This window comes from Leuresthes tenuis, unplaced genomic scaffold, assembly GCF_036924035.1.
Source record: "Leuresthes tenuis unplaced genomic scaffold, fLeuTen1.0.hap1 SCAF_4, whole genome shotgun sequence".
Taxonomy (NCBI): domain Eukaryota; kingdom Metazoa; phylum Chordata; class Actinopteri; order Atheriniformes; family Atherinopsidae; genus Leuresthes; species Leuresthes tenuis.
The window spans coordinates 4,212,238-4,232,291 of record NW_027325358.1 but is presented as its reverse complement, the minus strand read 5'-3'; the positions used below and the strand labels follow the sequence as shown (position 1 = coordinate 4,232,291).

The 20,054-nt window shown below is 45.6% G+C and overlaps 3 protein-coding genes and 1 non-coding gene across 5 annotated transcripts; 1 reads left to right on the top strand and 3 right to left on the bottom strand.

The window, feature by feature from the left end:
* Window positions 1–287: 287 nt before the first annotated feature.
* LOC140305349 (group XIIB secretory phospholipase A2-like protein) lies at window positions 288–3,570 on the top strand. The gene is made up of 4 exons (XM_072384185.1): window positions 288–631; window positions 1,225–1,313; window positions 3,035–3,200; window positions 3,306–3,570. The coding sequence occupies exons 1-4, from the start codon at window positions 376–378 to the stop codon at window positions 3,422–3,424; spliced, it is 630 nt and encodes a 209-aa protein (XP_072240286.1). The 5' UTR covers window positions 288–375; the 3' UTR covers window positions 3,425–3,570.
* On the bottom strand, window positions 3,439–11,555 carry LOC140305348 (uncharacterized). Of its 2 annotated transcripts, none has more exons than XM_072384183.1 (7): window positions 10,654–11,555; window positions 10,439–10,570; window positions 9,408–9,536; window positions 9,179–9,322; window positions 7,398–8,792; window positions 5,934–6,030; window positions 3,439–5,584 (listed from the first exon to the last, which is right to left on the bottom strand). In XM_072384183.1, the coding sequence occupies exons 1-6, from the start codon at window positions 11,098–11,100 to the stop codon at window positions 5,935–5,937; spliced, it is 2,343 nt and encodes a 780-aa protein (XP_072240284.1). In that variant the 5' UTR covers window positions 11,101–11,555; the 3' UTR covers window positions 3,439–5,584; window position 5,934. The 2 variants fall into 2 exon arrangements, with proteins under 2 accessions (XP_072240284.1, XP_072240285.1); XM_072384184.1 differs by having other exon boundaries at window positions 9,179–9,313.
* Window positions 11,556–12,798: 1,243 nt separating this feature from the next.
* Window positions 12,799–12,867, bottom strand: LOC140306452 (small nucleolar RNA snoR122). The gene has a single exon (XR_011915758.1). It is a non-coding gene; the product is annotated as a small nucleolar RNA snoR122 (small nucleolar RNA).
* A 559-nt stretch (window positions 12,868–13,426) lies between these two features.
* LOC140305346 (uncharacterized) lies at window positions 13,427–20,025 on the bottom strand. The gene is made up of 4 exons (XM_072384179.1): window positions 19,847–20,025; window positions 16,858–17,488; window positions 15,268–15,375; window positions 13,427–15,026 (listed from the first exon to the last, which is right to left on the bottom strand). Exons 2-4 carry the CDS (start codon window positions 17,473–17,475, stop codon window positions 13,818–13,820), a joined length of 1,935 nt encoding a protein of 644 aa, XP_072240280.1. The 5' UTR covers window positions 17,476–17,488; window positions 19,847–20,025; the 3' UTR covers window positions 13,427–13,817.
* Window positions 20,026–20,054: the final 29 nt, after the last annotated feature.

The window sequence follows — 20,054 nt, the reverse complement described above, 5'->3', positions numbered from 1 at the left end:
TGTCACAGCTGCAACATTCATTCTCTCGTTATTTGTGACATTTGCACGATTTAAGCCGTCCGGAGGTGAAGTTCTCTAAGTGTAAACTGTCAGTTTGCTCCTGCAGTTGCTGTTTGTGTCCAAAGAGATTAAATTAGCAGAGATTAGATTAAAAGAGATGTGTCTGAACAGCGGTGAACGCAGTGATCAATCAGCAGGAATGATAGGAGCCTGTTAAAAGGTGAGATAGAGGACGGACTTTGTTCCTCCACATGTGAGGCCATCCTGTGTTTGGCTCAAAGTTCAGGTCACGCAGACAGTTTCTGTGTCCTTTCTGTTCCCGTCTCTTCCTCTGAACCTTTAACTCTGTTGGCTCTGAGCTGTCTGGACCTCAGGATGACCCGCTGGGCCTTTCTCGCTCCTCTCCTGCTGGGCCTGTTCATCCACAGCGCTGCCGGTCAGGAGGACCCCACAGCGGCCGCTCCGCCGCCACCGGGCCACGCGTCTGATGGCAAGCAAACGGACGATGAGAACGAGGACTGGGCCATGAACTCGCTCCGGGGCGGCTTTGAGGCAGTCGGCGGCTACTTTGACTCGGTGCTGGAGTTCATGGGCGGACGGGATGGAGTGTGTCAGTACCGCTGCAGATATGGTAAGATCCCGATCATTCTGGGTTTAGTTAGTGTTTCAAAGCCTTTCAGGCCAACTGGGAGATGAAATTCTGTGGGATACGCTGAGTAAATCCACGTTTCAGGTCATCATTTTAAAAAGTACACCTCCAACAGGATGTGGAAGCCACGTTTTTGCAAGGTTCACAAACTTAACAGAGCAGGAATGCCAGCTCTTTCCACAGAGAGTAAATATTGAAACAATGCTGTAATTTTCAGAGCATTTCAGAACATTCAGAGCACCAACAAGTGATTAGAATGAAGAAATAAGGCAGATTTTATTTGAATTTTTACTTCCAACATGTTCAAATGTTCTGTGTTAAAACCACTGATGATTAAGTCATAAAGTTCTGATAAAATGATCATTTAAAAAGTCAGTCGGCGGTGAAGAAGCTGCTGTTTCTGTTTCTGTTGCTCTGTGATGAATCATGAAGTTGGTTCTGCTCCAGCTCTCATAATCAAAAGGATTAATTCAGCGAATTCTTCCACTTATCGCCGCCGTTATCTGGGCGAGAGCCTCGAAGCGGACTGTGACCTCTGGGTGAGAAGCATCTGATCTTTGTTGTTCCTCTCTCAGGTAAAGCTCCCGTTCCTCGCACCGGCTACACGATGCCTGAGCCTGATGGATGCAGCTCCTACTTCTTTGGCCTTCCTATTCCAGATGGGGTATGCATGTTCAAGCAAGCAATTTAACTGTTACTGGGAATAAAAGGTGGGGAAGAGGCTTTGAATTTAACACACTAATCAACAGTCACTTCGACACACACACTAACGTTTGAGAAGTCAAAAACAGAGTTTGTTCAGTTCTGAGCAGCTTTAAAGTGAATCTCTGGTCTGAGCTCCTTTGTTCTCCAACACAGCCTGAACCCTCTGAGACAAGCTTTCTGTCATTTCTTTAAGGAGTCTTCAGGAATAGTTCTCCAGGCTTCTTGAAGGACATCCCAAAGCTCTTCTTTGGATGTGGGCTGCCTTTTGTTCCGTTCTCTGTCAGATGATCCCACACTGCTTCAATAATGTTGAGGTCCGGGCTCTGGGGAGGATTCATCCCTCCATAAGACCTGTTGCCACTGATTTTCAGTCCACTTCTTGTGTCATTTGGCATAGCTCAGCCTTTTCTCCCTGTTTCCCTTCCTTAAGAACGGCTTCTTGACAGCCACCCTTCCATGGAGACCATTTCTGATGAGGCTTGGGCCAACAGTAGATGGATCAGCTGAAGGTCCAGATGCATCTCTCAGGTCCTGTCAGGTCACAGCTGGATTTTTTCCTCTTTCTTAAGGACATCACTTTCAGATCCTGTTCATCTGCTGTAGATAGTTTTTTAGGCCTGACACTTCTTCTTTTGTCCTCCACTTGTCCAGTTTCCTCAAATGTTTTAAGGACACACTGCACACCATGCTGAGATATGCCAAGTTTTCAGCTAATAGCTCTTTGGGAATCACCTTGTTGCTGCAGAAATCCTATTTTCTGTCTGTCAAACTGTGTTTTCTTTGCTGTTTTTCATAGATGAAACTAAAGAAATGGGAACAAATGATGTGTCTTTGTGACAAAGTGCCTAAAGATCCAATTTAAAATGGCTTCTTTGCTAAGTTGTCTGTTATGTATCGACACAACACTGGTTCATCCCTTGAGTTTGGAGCCTTTTTTATGCTTGAATGATAAATAGCTCAGAGTTAAGTGGTTTGAAAAAACATTCCTCTGAATATGATCACTGGCCTGAGTGAAAAAACTCCTCGCTTCAAAGTCCAGATAAGAACAGGATCATTATCTGAGGATCTGAGATTAAAGACGTCAGCCAACCAGAGCAGAGTTATCTCAGCAGCTGCAGCTCCTTACCTGTGCCGCCTGCAGCCACCCCGGCCCCACAATGTGACGCGGTGACATTCTTCGGTGCCGGCGGAAGTCAGACAAACTCTCTGTCCAGCATGTGTTGTATTTAGTAAAGATTCATTAGTAAGAACAAACTTTCCAGATTTACATGTCTGACCAACTGAAGCTGCATCTGTGGAGGGAAACCGTAAGAAAACGTGTTGATTTTTTAGCCTTTCTGAGGAAATGCAGCTTTTTGTGCACCAACAAAGTCCTTTTTGGTTCTGTAATGAGATCGGGTCGAACAGTAATGTGCTCTGGGATGGATTCTGGTGACGGTACATTTAAATCATGTAATACTGGACCAAAAGTAATCACACCCTCAGCTCTCAGTGGGAGCATCTGTCAGAGGTTTAACCGCCACAAAGCGTGTATCGGACATATTTCTGTACTTCTGTCTCTGAATAAAACAGCTCATTCATGTTAGATGCTCCGTTTTCCAATCACTTTTGGATTTAATCAGCTTTTCGGGCCCAGTGCTTGTACTTATCTACCGTTATTGATCCCTTTCGTTGTGTCAGATGGACGTGGGAATCCCCGCCATGACCAAGTGTTGCAATCAGCTGGATATGTGCTACGACACCTGTGGATCCAACAAGTACCGCTGCGACTCCAAGTTCCGCTGGTGCCTCCACAGCATCTGCTCGGACCTGAAGAAGAGCCTCGGCTTCGTGTCCAAAGTCGAAGGTGAGTAACTTCATCTGTTTCTGCTTCCCCTGAACAGCAGGCATCGGTCTGGGGGGGGCAGCCTGAGAACACAGCTCTGTTCTGACCCGTTTCTGCTCGTTTCAGCCTGTGAAACTGTGGCGGACACCCTGTTCAACACGGTGTGGACGCTGGGCTGCAGGCCCTACATGAACAGCCAGAGGGCCGCCTGCTACTGCCAAGGAGAGGAGAAAGATGAACTGTAGACAAGAACCGTCCTTCTATTTATAAAGACACGATCAACCGGAGGCCCATTTCAGACCGGCAAAGACTGTTTGAGTAATTTATTCGGAAGTTCTTTCTTTTCTTTTATTAAAAGTAATTCTTCATGAATAAATCTTATCTAATGAAACGGTTTTAATTACTGATGTGGTTATTATGAATGATATGAAGTCAGAACAGCCAGTCGAGTAGTTCTCCAGGACTACATGCAGGATGGGTGAAGCAGACATTTTCCTTTATTCAGAGGACTGGAGGAAGCCACCGCAGGAGGGTCAGGAGCCGCTGCTGCAGGCCCACAGCGCCATGATGTTCACCTGTTTGTTACGCAGCCTCTCTTGCATCACACCTTCTTCTTCTACATTAAAATGTTGGTAACTTGCATCCGGAGGGAAGTTAACTGAGCTTCTCAACCTCTGATCTGTGGCCTCAAACAGTCAAAATAATACCTTTAAGTGGTTTATTTATTCAGAACAAAAGTCATCTCAAGAAACTTTAACAAGTTCAGTACAGGTACGATTCATTACATCCTCTAAAAGCCAAACTGGGACCAGCTCCACAGCGGCGGGGGCCTGGAAACTGGAGGTTTTCTCCCTTTGGAAGCATCTGAGCTCCCAGCCTGAGAGCAAAGCTCTCCGTGGGGAAAGTATTCATCTCAAACATCAGCAAACTTCTGCTGCAGGAGAACTTAAAATAAGAAGCCGTGACTCTGCTGTGTGCAGCGCCGTCTGTCCCAGATCTGACGGCACATTTCTTCACGTTGCTGCCGTGTTGGGGAGGAGGGGAACCCTGAGCTGAACTGGGATCTGTGGTTTTAATGCTGCAAACATCTGTTATTCTCTAACAAAGCTCTGCTTTCTGTGACTTCTCAGAGTCGAGGTCTTGAAACTCTTGAATAAGTCGGTTTCCTTCTGTTGCAGCTCTGAACCTTAAAGACTTTGTTAATGTGGGTAAAACCAAAGAAACACCGTGTTTAAAGCATTTGGGAACGTTTATAGATGATAAACTGAGCTTCACGGGCAGTTTAGATGAAAAATGAGGCTGTTTCTCATTAAGAAGCTGAAGGAGCTGAAGGTTCACGGACGCCTGCTTTCATCCACCAGGAACAAGCTGAAGAAGAGAAGCACTGGGGATTATTAAGGGTGACACACACCCTCTACGTCGGGTATTTGAGTTACTAAGAAAGAGTAAAACACACATTCATGAGGCTTCTTTTATCCCAAATGCATGAAGCTGATGGGCTCCACGGGACGGATGTGAGCTGTTCTGCAGGAACGATAAAGTTCTGTTTTCCAAACTAAAACAGGAACTCCATATGAAGACGAGAGCATTCATAAAGCTTTGTTTGAAACAACCCGGCCGTCACCCAGCTGTCCGCCTCTGGTCCTGCAGTCAGCCGAGCTTCAGCTCATCGCCACCGACTCAGACTGCGTCCTCACCTCTCTAAGGGAGCTGTGGCGGTCCTCGGTGAAAAGGCCCAGAAGCCTCCACGGTGACCAGCTCAGGAAAAACACAACAGCGTACGTACCCCGAGTATTTATCAGGCTTTAATGCAGACATCAGTGAGATCTTTGACACTTTAGAGTAATCTGAGCCCGAGGATGAGCTTCCAGCCTCCCAACAGGCCGTGATCAGCACACAGCAGAGAAGGAATCTTCCTGTTCGGACCTCAACCTCGTAACCAAAGAAAGGACAGGAAAACATCTGCAGCTGGCTGATTACAGTAAAATAAACCAGTTTAACATGAAAATAAACCAGTTTCACATGAAAATAAACCAGTTTCACATGAAAATAAACCAGTTTAACATGAAAATAAACCAGTTTAACATGAAAATAAACCAGTTTAACATGAAAATAAACCAGTTGAACATGAAAAAAGATCAGGAAACAACCAGTATGATAAAAACACGGTTCAATGGAAGCCTCCAAAATATATTCAGAGCAAAGGGTTTGATACGAGAGAAAAGGACCAACAGATTCATCACTGAATGGTAACAGCTTCATGTTAACCTGCAGGTTAGTTCACAAAAACACTCTCAGGTAGTTCAATATGAGTGGAAACGGTCCTGCGATGCTCAGCTGTGAGCAATGGCTGTTAAAGATGGAGGTTCAGAGCTCAGATCACCGTCTCTGCGGTCCACAGACGCCTGCAAAGAGGACAAAAGCATGAAGAAGAAGAGTTTACAGTCGGCTGATGCTGCAGGAACATTTCTGTGCACAGAGGAGGTCAGTTTGGGCTGGGGGGGGGGGGGGCGTTCAACCTAAATACAGCAAACTGTACATTTTCTATTCATTCAGTCAAACGAGGGCTGGTAAATTCTGCAAAGATTTGATTAGAAAGCTGAAACATTTGTGTGCAACTCTCCAGGGAAGATGCTGAATATTCTCCTTTTAGCGGGTAAATCAGGCGGTTTTATTTGACTCCATCAGCCTTGGAAGCTGAACGAGGATCAGAAGCACAGTGAAACATCAGAAACGTGCTTCAGGTTTACTTACGTTAACTCAGCTCTGAGGTCAAAGAGTTGTCCGGCTGCATGGCGGCGGAGTTGTGGAGCTGCTTCGCCTGCTTTGCCTTCTGGTTAAATGCTTGAAGCTGGAAAAGAAGGAAAAAAACCCAGAAAACTTTGACTTAGAGGGATTTCAGATAATCATCATGAGGGTTTCCCCCTTTGTTCCAGAACATGTTTGTGCATCTTTCATATGTTGATGAAACACTTCTGCTGCATTAAGCTGAAGGAGGCGATAATCTCACGATACGATGCACGGCATTCAGCGATACGATTTTAGACGATTCGATTCGATTCGATTTAATACTCATCATGTTCTGAAAGATTTTAAAGGGACAGTGTGATTTGGCATGAATTGGACTGCTGGTCTGACCTTTGACCTGGAAGGAAAACACCGCCAGACAAACAGAAACAAGCAAACACGTCACAAACGTGTCTTCAGCGTACGCAGACTCATGTTTATATTGTGAATATTACATCATCAACCTGCTTGTTTTACTTGCTAAATACCAAAAACACAAATCCAAATTATCTAATCACAAACCATCTTTTTTTCATTTTTGAGGAGCTCAAACAAAACATTACAACAATCCTACAGTCTATAAACAGAAAAGCCATTAAAACCACTGATCTATGCACTTTATAGAACATTTTTATTAACTAATTTATCACGGTTTTGAATAATGTGTAAAAAAAAATCGATACTTTGTTGGGAATCAAAATATCGATATATATCGCGGTATCGATACAATCGTTCAGCCTGACTTCTGAGAACATCTTTGGTTGTCGTGGGTGTCGTATGGCAGTAACAAGCTAATCCTTAGAAGACCGTTAGGAGCAACAAGGACGGTTTTTAGGAGCCTCAGGAGTTTGAAAAGGTGAAAAGACAGAGAGGAAATGTGCTCAGGAGCTGTTCAAATGCTACAGATTAGCTCGTGTTTGGGAATAATCTTATTAGAAAGGCTAGAAACTAAAGTTTATCAAGGATCTGATGTCCTAAAGGTCCAGCAGCTGGTCTTCAGTTCCAGATGTTTACAGATGCTGTTAAAATCAGAGGAGATGCTACACAGTGGGAATGTGTCCTGAGACGATATCCAATCAGAACGAGCCATGAAATCCTAAAATATGTTCATTTGTGAATGAAATTAGAGCCACAATCAGCGCCTTCTGCTTCTGTTTTACACCGAATCCAAACGTCCTATAATCCTATCCTATAAAGTCCTATAATCTATAAGCAATAATCTAAACTAAACTGTGGAAAGTTGTTTTTGTGTTTGCTGCTCGAGTTAAAAAAGACTCAGAGATGGAAAACATCCCCAACATTCATCAACCCTGCGATAATTTCTCTTAAATGACATAAATCCACCAAAATGTCAGATCTCTGGCAGCTATTTCACCAGATGAACGCCTCACAGCGCCACCTGGTGGTTCCTACAATCAGCCAATCACTGACCTTCTTCCTCAGGTTGGCCTTTACTTCCTCCTCTGTTGGCTGCGGCTTCTCCTCCTCCTCCTCCTCCTCCTCCGTGCTGTCCTCGTTGTCCTGCGAGGCCAGCTTCCTCTCCCTCTCTGCAGCACTTTCCATCTGTTTCTGCGCCAAGCGTCTGGCCCTTTTCCTTTCTTTCCGTCTCCTCCGCTGGAGGTGCCTCTGCCCGCCCCTGTGCCTGCGAGCCTTTGTGAGCGGCCTCAGGTGGCGCTGGGATGGCTGTTCAGTGGCGACGACCCTCAGGCAGCGCGAACCGGGCGCCAGTCCACTCTGACCCTCGCTTACAGACAGGTCCGGGTTGATCAGTGGGAAGATGTGCTGAGGATGAGTCTGTTTGTGTGCTGCTGAGGCCTCGCTGGCTGGCTGAGGGAAGGAGTTCAGGCTGGTGGAGGCAGCAGGAGGACAGCTGCCGCTCTGAGCGTATGACCAGCAGGGGGCGGCGGCGGCGCCGTGGGAGGCGGCGGCGGCGCCGTGGGAGGCGGCGGCACCATGGGAGGCGGCGGCGCCGTGGGAGGCGGCGTAATGGGAGTATTGGTACGAGCTGTAGTCTCTGTAGCCGTGTCCTGGGGCCTGGTTGCTGGCCTCCTTCCGGTCGTGGTGCGTCGGTCCATCTCTGCCTCCTTCTCTGGAGCGGCTGCCTCCAGACTGCTGCTCGTGGTCCGGCTCTCTGCTGTGAGAGCGGCGGCGGCGGCGGCGGTGCGACGGGCTGCGACTGCGGCTTCCAGAGGTCGACCTGGAGGTGGAGGAACAGGAGGAGGAGGAGGAGGAGGAGCGGCTCTCCTTCTCCTCCCTGCTGTCGGGCCTCTGCCGGCCTTCAGGCTTCTTCCCGTAAAGCCTCTCCTGCATGCGGTCGGTTAGCTTGTTCATCTCGTCCACTTCCAGGCTCAAACCCACAGTTTTAAGAATGTTCTGCAGTTGTTCTTGCTTTTCATCGAGCTTTGGGGCGTCTTCTTCCTCCTTCTCCTTCACTCCCAGAGACTCTGGCTGAGTGCCGGAGCCCACGCCTCCGGTCAGTCCATCTCTGTGGTCAGTCGTCCTCTCCTTGGCGCCGGGTAGGGATCGCTCTGGGCTGAGCGTCTTCGGCGCCGCGCCGCTGGCCCGGCTGCAGCCCGGCGGTGAGACTCTGCCGTCCGATGGCCGGCTCTCACTCCTGAGGCCCGGATCCGACTCGCTCTTCACACCAGGGGAGCGAGGCTGGGGGAGATCCTCTCCGTCGTCGTTGACGATCCTGCTGAGCAAGTTGATGTCGACGCCTTCGTTGAGCACGCCGAGGAAGCGCTCGAACCCGCCGTCGGCGCTCCTCTCGTCCTCTGCTGGTGACGTGACGCTCCGGCCTGGAGAGGACAGCCAAACATCCGGGACCTGTGACGTACACAGGCGTCACTTACAGCTTCAAAGTTAACTTAATAAGGAAAATCCGCTCATTCTGTACTTCTGTAACAGCATAAAACAAAAAGAATATTTAGAATTTATCCAAAAAACTAAAGTTTATAAACTTTACACAAAGTTAAAGAACTAAAAAAAAGTCCCGTTTCTTTTTCCTTCCTTTCCAAAAAGCCCTTTTTCCCCAGTTAAACTTCCAGCTCTGATTTATCAGTTTTGCTGTGTTAATTGATCACAGCATCAAATATTCAGCGATCCAGACGTGTTTTAACCTGCATTTTCTTCTCATGTGTTACCAGGAACGAACAGTTGTTCTGCCAAGCTAAACCTGGGTTTTTAAACCATAAAAAACCCGTGAGATTCACCTTAGCGTGCTCCTTTCTGTTGAGCAGCTTCAGGAAGCGTTCGAAGCCGCTGTCGGCACCGTTGTGCTGCTTTACTGGTGAAGTGACGCTCTGGGTGGGCCGAGGGGCCGGAGGGGCCTCAGGAACCTCAGGGACCTCAGGAACCTGTGAAACAGATGAGGGAAAGTCAGCTGGTTCCTCCAAGCCTGTCGGATGTCTGTTCGTGCATGGAGATCCGTGCAGGACGCACCGCGTCTTTTAAGTTGGTATTGGCTCCTTTGTTGAGTAAACTAATGAAGCGCTCAAAGCCTTCGTTTCTCTCCTCGTTCGATGGTGACGTGAAGCTCCGGCTGGGAGGAGACAGCAGGACATCAGGGGCCTGTGACAAAAACAGAAAAATAACCATCAAACCATCAACCTTCAACCATCAAAGAAATGTTCTCACGACTTCAGGCTGATTCTATTCCTTCTGATGCTGGCTGCTGTGAAACTAGGATTTTACAGAGGCTTAAAGATCCTGCGTTGGTTTGAAACGCGCTCTGTGTCCTCAGAAATCACAACATTCAGAAGCTCCGACATGTAGGTCACCAGTAAAGGCGGCGTTGGGCCACAGGAGGTCGGGTTATAAGGCAGGCAGCTTGAGAACAAGCCGGTAGAGAAGTCACTTGGATCTTTATGATGTATCAAGTCCCCTGATGTGTCCCCCTGGTGGAAAACTCTGGAATCACTTCGTAAACAGGCAACAACACGAACAATTGCAAATGTAATTGTAAATGTGTGATTGAGGAAGGAAATATAATCCTGGCCTAAATCAAACACAAATGTTTTGTTGGATCATTTTTGGCTTTGATTACGGAACATATTCCCTGTGGCATTGTTGCCATAAACGTACAAAACGTCACGTTTAACTTTCAGCATTTACTTTCCCTTCATCTCCACCGTATATCCTGTCACATTTGGCCCCACAGCGCCCCCTATCAGTCACCTGTGAAATTGCAGCGTTCATTTCTGGGAGGCAGTCATGATAAAACCGCAAATGTGTGAAATCTAAAAGTATTCCTGCAAACAAAAGGATGTACGACGAGTCCTCGGTAAACCATGAGCAGGTGCTTTCCAACCTCTCTGGTCCATCCTTTCTTCTTCTGCTGCTTTTCCACAACTTTAGATTAGAATTTAAAGCTGGAATCTGAGGATGAGCTACTTTAGCATCTACATTACTACAGCCAGATATTAGGGATTTCTTTACATTTTCATGATTTATTCAACAAATATATCACAAACCTTGGCTCTGTTAGGTGGAAAAACACCACGTCTCTGCTTTAACAGCGCCGCCACTCTGAGCTTGAGCGGATGTTGGTCCTGCATCGACCCGTCTTTGCTCTGGATCTTTATTCTCCCTTTAGAGGACTGGACCTGATAAGAAGAACAAAGTGCATCCCAGCACACAGTGTATGCAAAGAGTTGTGCGCTCTGACATATGATCTACCGCTCTTTACCTTGGAATAAATGCTGAAAGGATGCTTCCGCAGAATATCCTCCACCCTGTCTCGCAGAGTTTCCCCTTTGCACATATCAGAGGAAACACCAGGAGACTTAAAAAATCCAACTGTTTTAACGGCGATGGCAGCTTTCTTGTGTATAATCTGCTCCTCTATCTCTTGGAGCTGTTTCCTCTTTCTTGACAGCTCTGCATCATACTGATCCATAACCAGTGGTACACCATCTGGGTCCTCAGCTTCCGAGTCCCGGCGGTTCTGGGTGGGGGGGCTGGGTTCCCTCCACCCAGGGCTGCTGCTGCTGTATGCTGAGTATTCACAGTAAGAGTCCCAGTCACTGCCAATCCTTGAGGTGCTCTGCATGCTTTTATTGGCAGCACTTTGGTGATTTAATTCCAGATGTGTCTGCAGTCTTTGATTAGAGTATTTCTGATTATGTGGATTCATCGTTCAGCCTCTTTTAGTTTATAAAGGCTCTGAACTTGTAGAAGAATACGTGCAGATTACTGAGGAGGGATCACCCCCCCCCCTTCCCCTCCCCATCCCTCCCCCACACCGAAGCTCACCAAGGAAAAACAAGGACCAAAATAACGTGATTTAACATAAACAGTATTAGTCACTGGTTAACTAATAAGCTAAATGACAGACGTATCGACTAAATTGTGTCTACAATTAGCTTAGCACAGCAGCTAACATATTTACCTACTTCTGCTGGTCAAACATAGATTATATCACGGAATTATCCTTATTTATTTTATCTCGAAAGCGACGAAACTCCGAAAAAGAGATTAAGTTCATTTCAGCAGCACAGAGGAACAATCTTTAAAGTAAAAAACAGCCCGAACTGAGGAACAACCGAAGGAATGCAGCAACTGCTGCTTTGGTGCTATAAAATGACAGCCGCGCCCCCTACTGGTCGGAGGACAGAAGTGACAATAATAAATGGTCTGATTTATCTTTGGTTATCTTTATAATGCTTTGTGCAAAATAAAAATGTAGCTTTCATACATTAGACTACATTTTAACATGAAAGCACTATGATACAAGTCACTCCACATGTAAAGTAATATATTACTTATTTAGAATGACTTCATTATGATCAAGAAAATGTACCTTAAGTGTTACTCACTCCGTTAAAAAAATTCCACATGATGATTATTTACTTTCCACCGTGTCCTCCTGCATGCTCAGGACGGGGGATTGACTCGAGGGGAAGTTTCAATGCAATCTGTTAGTTTCTCCGTTGTAAAAATAGCATTTTATGAACTGGACTCATTTGGATTGGAGTGAATTTGATCCGATTGGATCATGATTGTGTTACAATGAGTTAGATTATGTTCGGTTTGGGCTGGTCTGCATCTCTGAAGTGTTATGAGATGATATTTGCTGTGTTTTTGTGCTTGATAATTAAAGCTGCACTGGATAGATCGCCATTATTCCCACATTAATGCTCATTCTGTCTGCGGTTAACGTGGAACTGGTTTTAAATTGTCACGTATAGGACAGAAATTTATTTCCACTGATGGATACATTTGTAAAAATGTTACAAACACTAAGACATGCCACCAGAATATTAGATTTTTCCAGCCTAAATCACAAAAAAGAACCATAAAATTTCTTTAGATCAAAAATATTATCGTTCCCATTAGTCAACACACACATTTATTAATAAATCATTAAAGACACACTTACAGTGAAGCTGACACCCGAGAGAACGATTAACATCGATATTTAGCTTAAAGCTTTCAGTAGGTTTACTTTATTATTGGTTAAAAAGCTCTTTGGAAAGTAGAAAACTGAGTAAATGAATGATTCTGTATCAGTGATTGTGTATAAAAACTATTTATTCTTTACATTAATGATCTTAATCTGAATTATACGTTAAATCTTTTCATTTTCCCCCCACATAAATGTACTTTTCTTTGGATAAAACCTAAACAAACGTTTGTTTCTGCTTTATTGGAGTCAAAAAAGAAACTTAAATTAAAAGTTTCTGATGAACTAATCGAGCGTAAGAAGCTCCTTTTCTTTAAGTTGTGACTGATCAGAACTAAAAACAGAAACTAAATCATGATTACATTAGACAACAAACCTAAATCTAAAGCTTTATATGTACTAATTATTGCTCATTTATTCTCTTACATTTAACTCAGAAATAAGTGATATTCATCATGAAAAAGGCTGATTATACTGTGATTAAACTGATCTATGAAAGAATGTTCGTCGTGTTTAAAGCAGATTTTCTTCAGCTGTACCTCTGCTGTTGGAGTTAAACTGTAAATCAACATGATAATGAGCTATAATTCATCTTTAATGAACATATAAATGTTTTCTGCTTCGACTCGAGTCTGTTCACCTAAATTTGAAGCGATGGCAGATTATATTAATGACTTAGATCCTATCTGTGCAGCTTTGGGTGGAGACGAGGGAATGAAAAACACGAGTTAATCATTAGATAACTGGACTAGTTTTCCAGAGGAAAGGAGCTGAAATTAAACAGCTTACATGGGGGATTATTTTCCCTGCTTATGGGACTCAACACTTTTCCATTCTGATACCAGGAGAAACTAATCTGAAAGGTTATGAATCGTTAGCTCGAACGTGAAGCAACGGCTCACTTTAGCCACGAACAGAGAGGACGACCCAGATCCACTTACCAAAGAAAGCGTTCATACGAGGGTCCAAACCCTTCCTCAGGAGTTCTGCTCTTCTGTACCGAGCAGAGCGTCCCGAACACAGCCGTATAAACACAAAGACAACATGTAATTACACAGCTCTGCGAATCACTGTTTAATATCTTACAGTTTTCTGCACGTACACGGAAACAGAAGAGATGTGAACCTGGTGGATCACGCTCCGCGGCTACGGCGCTCCTGGAAAAGAACCTTCAGAAATATATTACAGTTCCTGTAAAAATCATATCAAATCATAGTGTTTAAACAAAGTATAAATAATAAAGTTGATGAGAAACGTTCATTAAAAGAGGGAAACTGCAAAGTTTGTGTTATATGCGCTATGGTTGCATGTGTAGGAGGAGGATCCTCAGAAAGTGGGAGGAGCCTCGGCGAGTGGGAGGAGCCTCTTTTTATGGGGGCGTCTCTGTGAGACTCCCTGAAGCCCCAACTTGATCCAGATGTTGGGCCCAGACCAGCACGGCGCAACACTCACACTTTTTTAATGGCCTGCAGGCAGCGGGGCCTCGGCTGCGTTTTTGTTTTCTGGTTTTTGTTCAGAGCTTGAGCGGCGTTTCCACCGGGCAGGTTAAAGAGCTGTGGGTACGGACGTGGGCCGCTGAGGTGAGGCGGGAATAAGTGCCTCGCCTGAGCGAGCACGGGGGGGAACATGTTTGGGGGTTGGACAGGTGGGAAGGGGAGGAGGGGAGGCAAGCGAGGCAAGAAAAGGCCCGGTCCAATCCGGGGGAAGATGGGAGGCGGGGCCAGAGACAGCGCTGGGTACGGCAGCGGCGAGCGGTTGGCAGAAGAGTAGGTCGGCATCACGGGAGAAGGAGGCGGCTGCGTTACAGCGTACGTGGAGTGCTGGGAAAATGCTTTTAGTGCGTCAGTGCTTTCCTGAGGGTGAGGTTTACATTCCTCGCTGTCCTGAAAGGAGCGGCCGCTCATCCGGTTTCCATATTCCGCCGCCGGCTGCGTTCGAGGCCCCTCCGGCACGTCCCTCTGAGCACTGCAGGAGTCTTTTTTCGTGTAGCAGTCGCGGGCCAGTGGGCTGAAACTGGATCTGCTGGACGATGACGACCGACTCCGATGCCGGGTGTAAAACGCTTGCCGGGTGCGTCGCTCGCCGCTTGCTTTGCGGCCACAGTCGCCCTCGCTCTTCCCATACAGACGCTCCCGAATTCGATGAGACATTTGGCCGAGCTCCTCGAAGCCCAGATCCACGCCAATGGCCTGCAAAACATCCTGCATCTGCTTGTGCTGCTGCTCATCTTCAGGAGTCCGAGGGATCTTTTCCACCACAGGAGACTTGGGCCCGCTGTCGAACGAGCTTTCCCCGCCATCGCCCCTTTGAGGATAGTTTTCATCAAACGCAGGGCGCCTGCTGGGACTCACGGACCTGTTGGGACACTGGAGAGGAACCAGTCTGTGGGAGTCCTCCGTCTCGCCCCAGCAGCTGTCGTGCTGCCGGTCCGTTTGCCTCTCAGAACAACCAGGCGACCACGGACGAGCTGCGGCGTTCTCATAAAAACTCGGAGACGCCTGCCGATGGTTGAGTTGCGGAGCGGTCTGAGTTACTATCTTTGTGAGCACGTCGACATTCACTCCCTTGTTGAGAACATCCAGAAAACGCTGGAAGCCTTTGGATGAGGTCTTCTCAGGGGTTGCGGCACTCTGTGTGATGGCGTCTCTCTCAAAAGCCTGATGGGAAACACAGACGGGAAACAGATCAACGGCGCACTCTTTGTTTGCATCAGCGTCTAAAACGGAGTTTAAAGCCATTAAAGATTAAAGAAGAGGTTTCCCCACAGCCTCGAAGTGTCCTCCATGTCTTCTATCCTATAACTGGGACAACTTGTTCCATCTCACTCATCAGTTAGCTGCTTTTACAGCGTTTAACAACTCAAAATAAATAAAAATAACAACACTTTCAGCCTCTCACCTGCCCACTGGATCCATTCACCGGAAACCTTGTTCTGTGTTGATGAAAATCATCATGATATACAGATGTGGTCGGGCTGTCTGTCCACTCTCTCGTCTGCTCATAAATCTGTGGACAAGCGGAAATATTTCATTAGTCATGAAATAGCTTCTGTCCCATGAAGGGAAAAGGCTAAAAACAAGCAAAGTTACACATAACTACAGACAGTTTGGTCAGCAAGTTAAGTCAGATTTGATGATTATAGATATATTTTAAATACTTGATAAAGAAGGTTATGACAGGAGCAAATTAGGGCTGATAAGGAGGCGATAAGTGCTTTGGTCTAAAAGCAGCTTCCATGAAAAGTCTTTTAGGAGCAAAGAAGTTCAGAGGATCTCCAGTTTGTCCATAAATGTGTTTAAAAACACAGTTCCTGGAGGGGATTTGTATCCGTTGGGCGGCCGCGGCTCAGTGGTTAGAGCGGGTCGTCCAATAACCAGCAGGTCGGTGGCAGTCTCGTCCGTGCGCTGTGATTGGCTGCCCACCGCTCCAGTGGATAAGATAAAATATATGGTATCTGTCTCCATGAGTGTGTGACCCTGCGCATGTGCATGTGCATGTGTGTGTGTTCACCGGGATGGATCAAATTCGGAGTAATTTCCTGACTAACATGACAGTAAAGTAATCTAATATTTCTCCCTCTGCAGAGCAGAATATCATGAAAGAATTAAAGGAATCTGGTATAGTTTCAGTGTAAAGGATGAGGAAGCAAGCCTAAGGAAACCCCCGTGACCTCTGACCCCTCAGACGCTGCATCAAGAACCGTCATTCATCACCAGCTGATAGAAGCACATGGACAAGGGATTACTGTGGAAACCTTTGTCAAGCACTACAATACAGAGTTCCATTCCCAAGCTTTACTGTGCAGAAAAGAAGCCTGATGTTAACCTCGTCCACTTCTCTGGGCTCGGAGGCGTCTGGGATGGACCGTCACACGCTGGAAACGTGTGCTGTGGTCAGACCCATCAGTATTCCAGATCTTTGTTGGAAGAAATGGAGCAAAGAGCAAAAGCAGCATCCAGCCTGCTGTCAGCAACCAGTCCCTGCAGCCAGGCTCTGTGATGGTATGGGGTTGGATCAGGGGGCAAAGCTCATTTCCACTTCTGTGACGGCAGCATTAATGCAGAAAAGCTCACTGAGATTTTACAGCAACATATGCTGCCTTCAAGGCCACATCTTTTCCAGGGACGTCCATAAAACCACATTCTGCACACATTACAAAGGTCGAGGAGCTCCTGCAGTGCTGACCGGTCCCAGATGGAGAATCTCACCCCGAACGGCTGCACGCTTCAAGAGCTGCTTCCAGAAAGAACAGTGAAAACAACACCTGAAAGTCTTCATCACCTGGCTTCAGCGATGCTGGAACGTCTCAAGTGTTGAGACGGAAACAACACAAAGCGGCAAAAAAATAGATAAAACATTAAACTGACGGAAGGAGAAATATCTCCGGTTCAAACATGATAAAAGTCATGATTAAGAATCCCTGCTGTGGTACCCAGTTCTTATCTATGTTCACACTTTATTTGGAGGGGAAATGAGAGGGCGACCAACCTTTGGAGAGTGGTACGGTGATCGCGTCCTCTCCTGGGAACAATCCTGGCTCTGCTTCCGCTCGTCTCCATCTTTGTAGGAACCAGAAAAGCCCGCCTCATCGTGTCGTTTCCCGTATGCAAACTCTTTCCGCTGAGGTCTCTGCCTGGACTCTGGAGAGCTTTTCCTGTATCTGAAATCTTCTTCTTGTGATGGTGTGTATTTAAACTCTCTGCTTTTTGGATCATGTGAATAAGCGTCTGGTGACAGCCTGTATGTTTTCTCCTGAGACTCATCTTGTCTGTATCTATAATCGCTGTCATCCTCCTCTGCAAACCTTTTCCTTTTATCATCCCAAACAGGGGAGGACATCTGCCTCCTCGCTGGACTCTTCTGGCTCCAGTCTCTGCTCAACACATCTTTACCGTACTGCTTAGGAGAGTCGCTGTACTCTCTGCCTCTGCTCGTCCTCTCTGTGCTACCGTGTCCATCTCCTCTGTATTTATGATAGGAATCCCGCTGATTATCTCTGTGGGACTCGTGCCTTTCTTCCCTTCTGTTGGCATAGTCATCCCACTGCCGTGAACTTCTGTCGCTGTACTGCCGCCGGTGGCTCTGCTCGGATCGCTTCGAGTACATCCTCTCGCAGCGGCTGAAAGAGAAGAGAACGAGGTGTGAAATCTGCCTTCAGACTTGACTTATAGACACACTTAAGAGAATTGATTGAATCAATCCTGTTTTTTTTTTTAAAACATTTTTCAAACAAAGAAATAAGATTTAAAATTTGAAGAATGTCCAGAACGAGAAAGGCGGCGGCTCGGATCAGTAACGGTTACAATAAAATGCACGCCACCCGAAAGCAGGGACGGCTCACAGGCTCAGGTCTTCCTAATCCGTCTGAATGAGCTCATTTAGTGACGGGCGCTGTGGCCCGCCTCATTTGGGCTGAATTTGTACGTAAGGTGATGTGCTGCTGATACTATTCAGAGGGGAAGAAGAAGCACTGCGATGTTAGCTTCAATGAAGCACTTTCTTCAAAGTCTTTGGAGGAAAAACATGAAGCGACGCATCGAGCGAACATGATTAGAAGCCGTCGGTGTTACAGCAAGGCAGCACCTGTCTCTGTTTTTCTGTGCTTACTTTGGATGCTGCAAAGCAGTTATGATGAAAATAAGTTGCAGTCACGACCGTTAGAGAACGTTCCAGGACTTAGGTTTGCAGGTAAGATCGAAAACAGCTTCATGAGTGGCAACATGTCGATGTTTGAGTCCAAGGGAGGACGAAGCCGGGCGTCTGAGCCCAGCATAAAACACATGGAGGTGAATAAGAGTTTGCTCACTGCCTATTTTGCAGAATCTGGCTTTTTTTATTGGGGTGTTTCTCTTTGAAATAGAATTCACATATAAACAAAATTATAGTTCAATAATCAAACAGGTTTTTCATTTTAAAATGTGGTTAAAATAGGAGTTTTGGTTGGAAAATTGGTCAAAAAATCCTCGGAGACTAGATGAACTAATAACTTTAAAGGGAACCAACTTGGGGAGAACGGTTACTGTAACTGTTGCACTTTGTGTTTTACACAAAGAAAGAGGACATGGGACTCATCTTGTGAGACTTTTTTCTGTTATAGTCAGTTATGATTCACTCTGAAGTGAGCTAACCTGAACCAGCTGAAGCTGGAACAATAAATTTAGTAAGGAAATGCCCAAAGTAAGATTTCCAAAGATCCAGAGAGCCATAAATCAGATTTCAACATAACACTTGAGGAACAGGTCCAGTCAGATTTATGTAAAACATAGTTTATCTCAAACTGTTGATGTGCAACACAGATCAGTTCATTAGAATTTCCTCCATCAATTACACCTCACTGCACAGATATCAGATAAATCTAAACCTGCTCTGTGGGAAATGTGTTTTAGATGCATTCCTGAGCTGGGCTCTTTCATTCACTTTACCTGGATTAGTACAAACATGAATGCCTTCAGGTCTTCTTTCCTTTAAACCCAGGACTTTTCTTAGTGGGAAACTTTTCTAAAAATCAACTAATTTCCACACGTGTTACCAGGAAATGTATGAATCCTCCTCAATTCCACCTTATGGCACCGGAAATGTGGCTGCCTTACTTGGATTATATAGGAACTTTACTGGCTTTACCATAAGGCAGAAGAGGGATATGAAGAAGGGACATAGTGCAACATTTAAGCTATTTGTCCAGATACTTTGTTAGGACCGACCTATCCAGGATGTGTAAAGTACTGCAAAGAGGCCTAATTAAAGTGGCCTAATTAAATCTCTTTATGGAAATACTAAAAACAAGATTAGACTCTGAATGTTAGCCATTCATCAGGATTCTTTGGGAATTTGTATTATAGATATGAACATATTAGATCCCTGAAATGGGAACAGAAGTTTTGTTTTGTTGGCCTTAGAAATGAGTTCCGACTTAACCAAAGTTCACTGAACAGAGATGAAAGAGGATTTTTATGAGATGATTACAGAAAGAAGTCAGTAAATGATTCATGATAAAAGCAAAGACGTACTAAAAGCACTTTTTACAAATATGGAGTAAAACACAACAGTATTGGTGACCTGTATGTATAACAAGAGTCTCTAATTGAGTCTTAAAACGAGTTTTAAGTGTTCACATAATCCCGAAACACTAACAGTTATTAGCAACCTCTTCTTGGCGGTAAAATAACCGACTGTAGACGTTTTGAACAGACTTTTAACAAAGAAGTAGGTGATAGCTTTCGTCTCCTTTGACGTAGCTGATGTTAGCTGCAGTTTGCTAGCAGGCCAACTGCAAAGTCGCTAGCACTGTCCGTCTGGTTAGCTTTAATAAGAACTAAAAATAAAAAACTATCATTAAATATCATCGACGGGAGATCATTTCCATTCACTGACGATGTAATTGTGTGACCACACATTACGCAGTGCTCATTTAGATCAGCTAAAGTGCTACTTATGTGCTAAACGACACAGAGCGATGGTCACCCTGACATTAAATTACCTTTTCCGCTGGACGGCCCACTTTCTTAAAGTTGAGGGACACCTGCAATGTAATTAAACTACTTAAAACGCTCAAAGTGTGACACACGATCCTTGTACTTCCAAAGGCAAACTGTCCGCGGCAGTTAACGTGCATCTGAAGCCAAGCCGTGTCTGTACCCGGGTGATTTGGCTTCCTACCTGACCCCGTCAGGAAGAGGTAATCCCAG

Bases quoted from the DNA above. Each gene is read 5' to 3' on its own strand.
- LOC140305349 (XM_072384185.1), top strand. From the start codon at position 376: ATGACCCGCTGGGCCTTTCTCGCTCCTCTCCTGCTGGGCCTGTTCATC. The intron at 632-1,224 runs GTAAGATCCCGA...TTCCTCTCTCAG, and splicing joins TCAGTACCGCTGCAGATATG to GTAAAGCTCCCGTTCCTCGC. The intron at 1,314-3,034 runs GTATGCATGTTC...TCGTTGTGTCAG, and splicing joins GCCTTCCTATTCCAGATGGG to ATGGACGTGGGAATCCCCGC.
- LOC140305348 (XM_072384183.1), bottom strand. From the start codon at position 11,100: ATGAATCCACATAATCAGAAATACTCTAATCAAAGACTGCAGACACAT. The intron at 9,323-9,407 runs GTGCGTCCTGCA...TCTGTTTCACAG, and splicing joins ATACCAACTTAAAAGACGCG to GTTCCTGAGGTCCCTGAGGT. The intron at 8,793-9,178 runs GTGAATCTCACG...TGTACGTCACAG, and splicing joins ACAGAAAGGAGCACGCTAAG to GTCCCGGATGTTTGGCTGTC.
- LOC140305346 (XM_072384179.1), bottom strand. From the start codon at position 17,475: ATGTACTCGAAGCGATCCGAGCAGAGCCACCGGCGGCAGTACAGCGAC. The intron at 15,376-16,857 runs GTTGGTCGCCCT...GCTTGTCCACAG, and splicing joins CACCGTACCACTCTCCAAAG to ATTTATGAGCAGACGAGAGA. The intron at 15,027-15,267 runs GTGAGAGGCTGA...GTTTCCCATCAG, and splicing joins TGAATGGATCCAGTGGGCAG to GCTTTTGAGAGAGACGCCAT.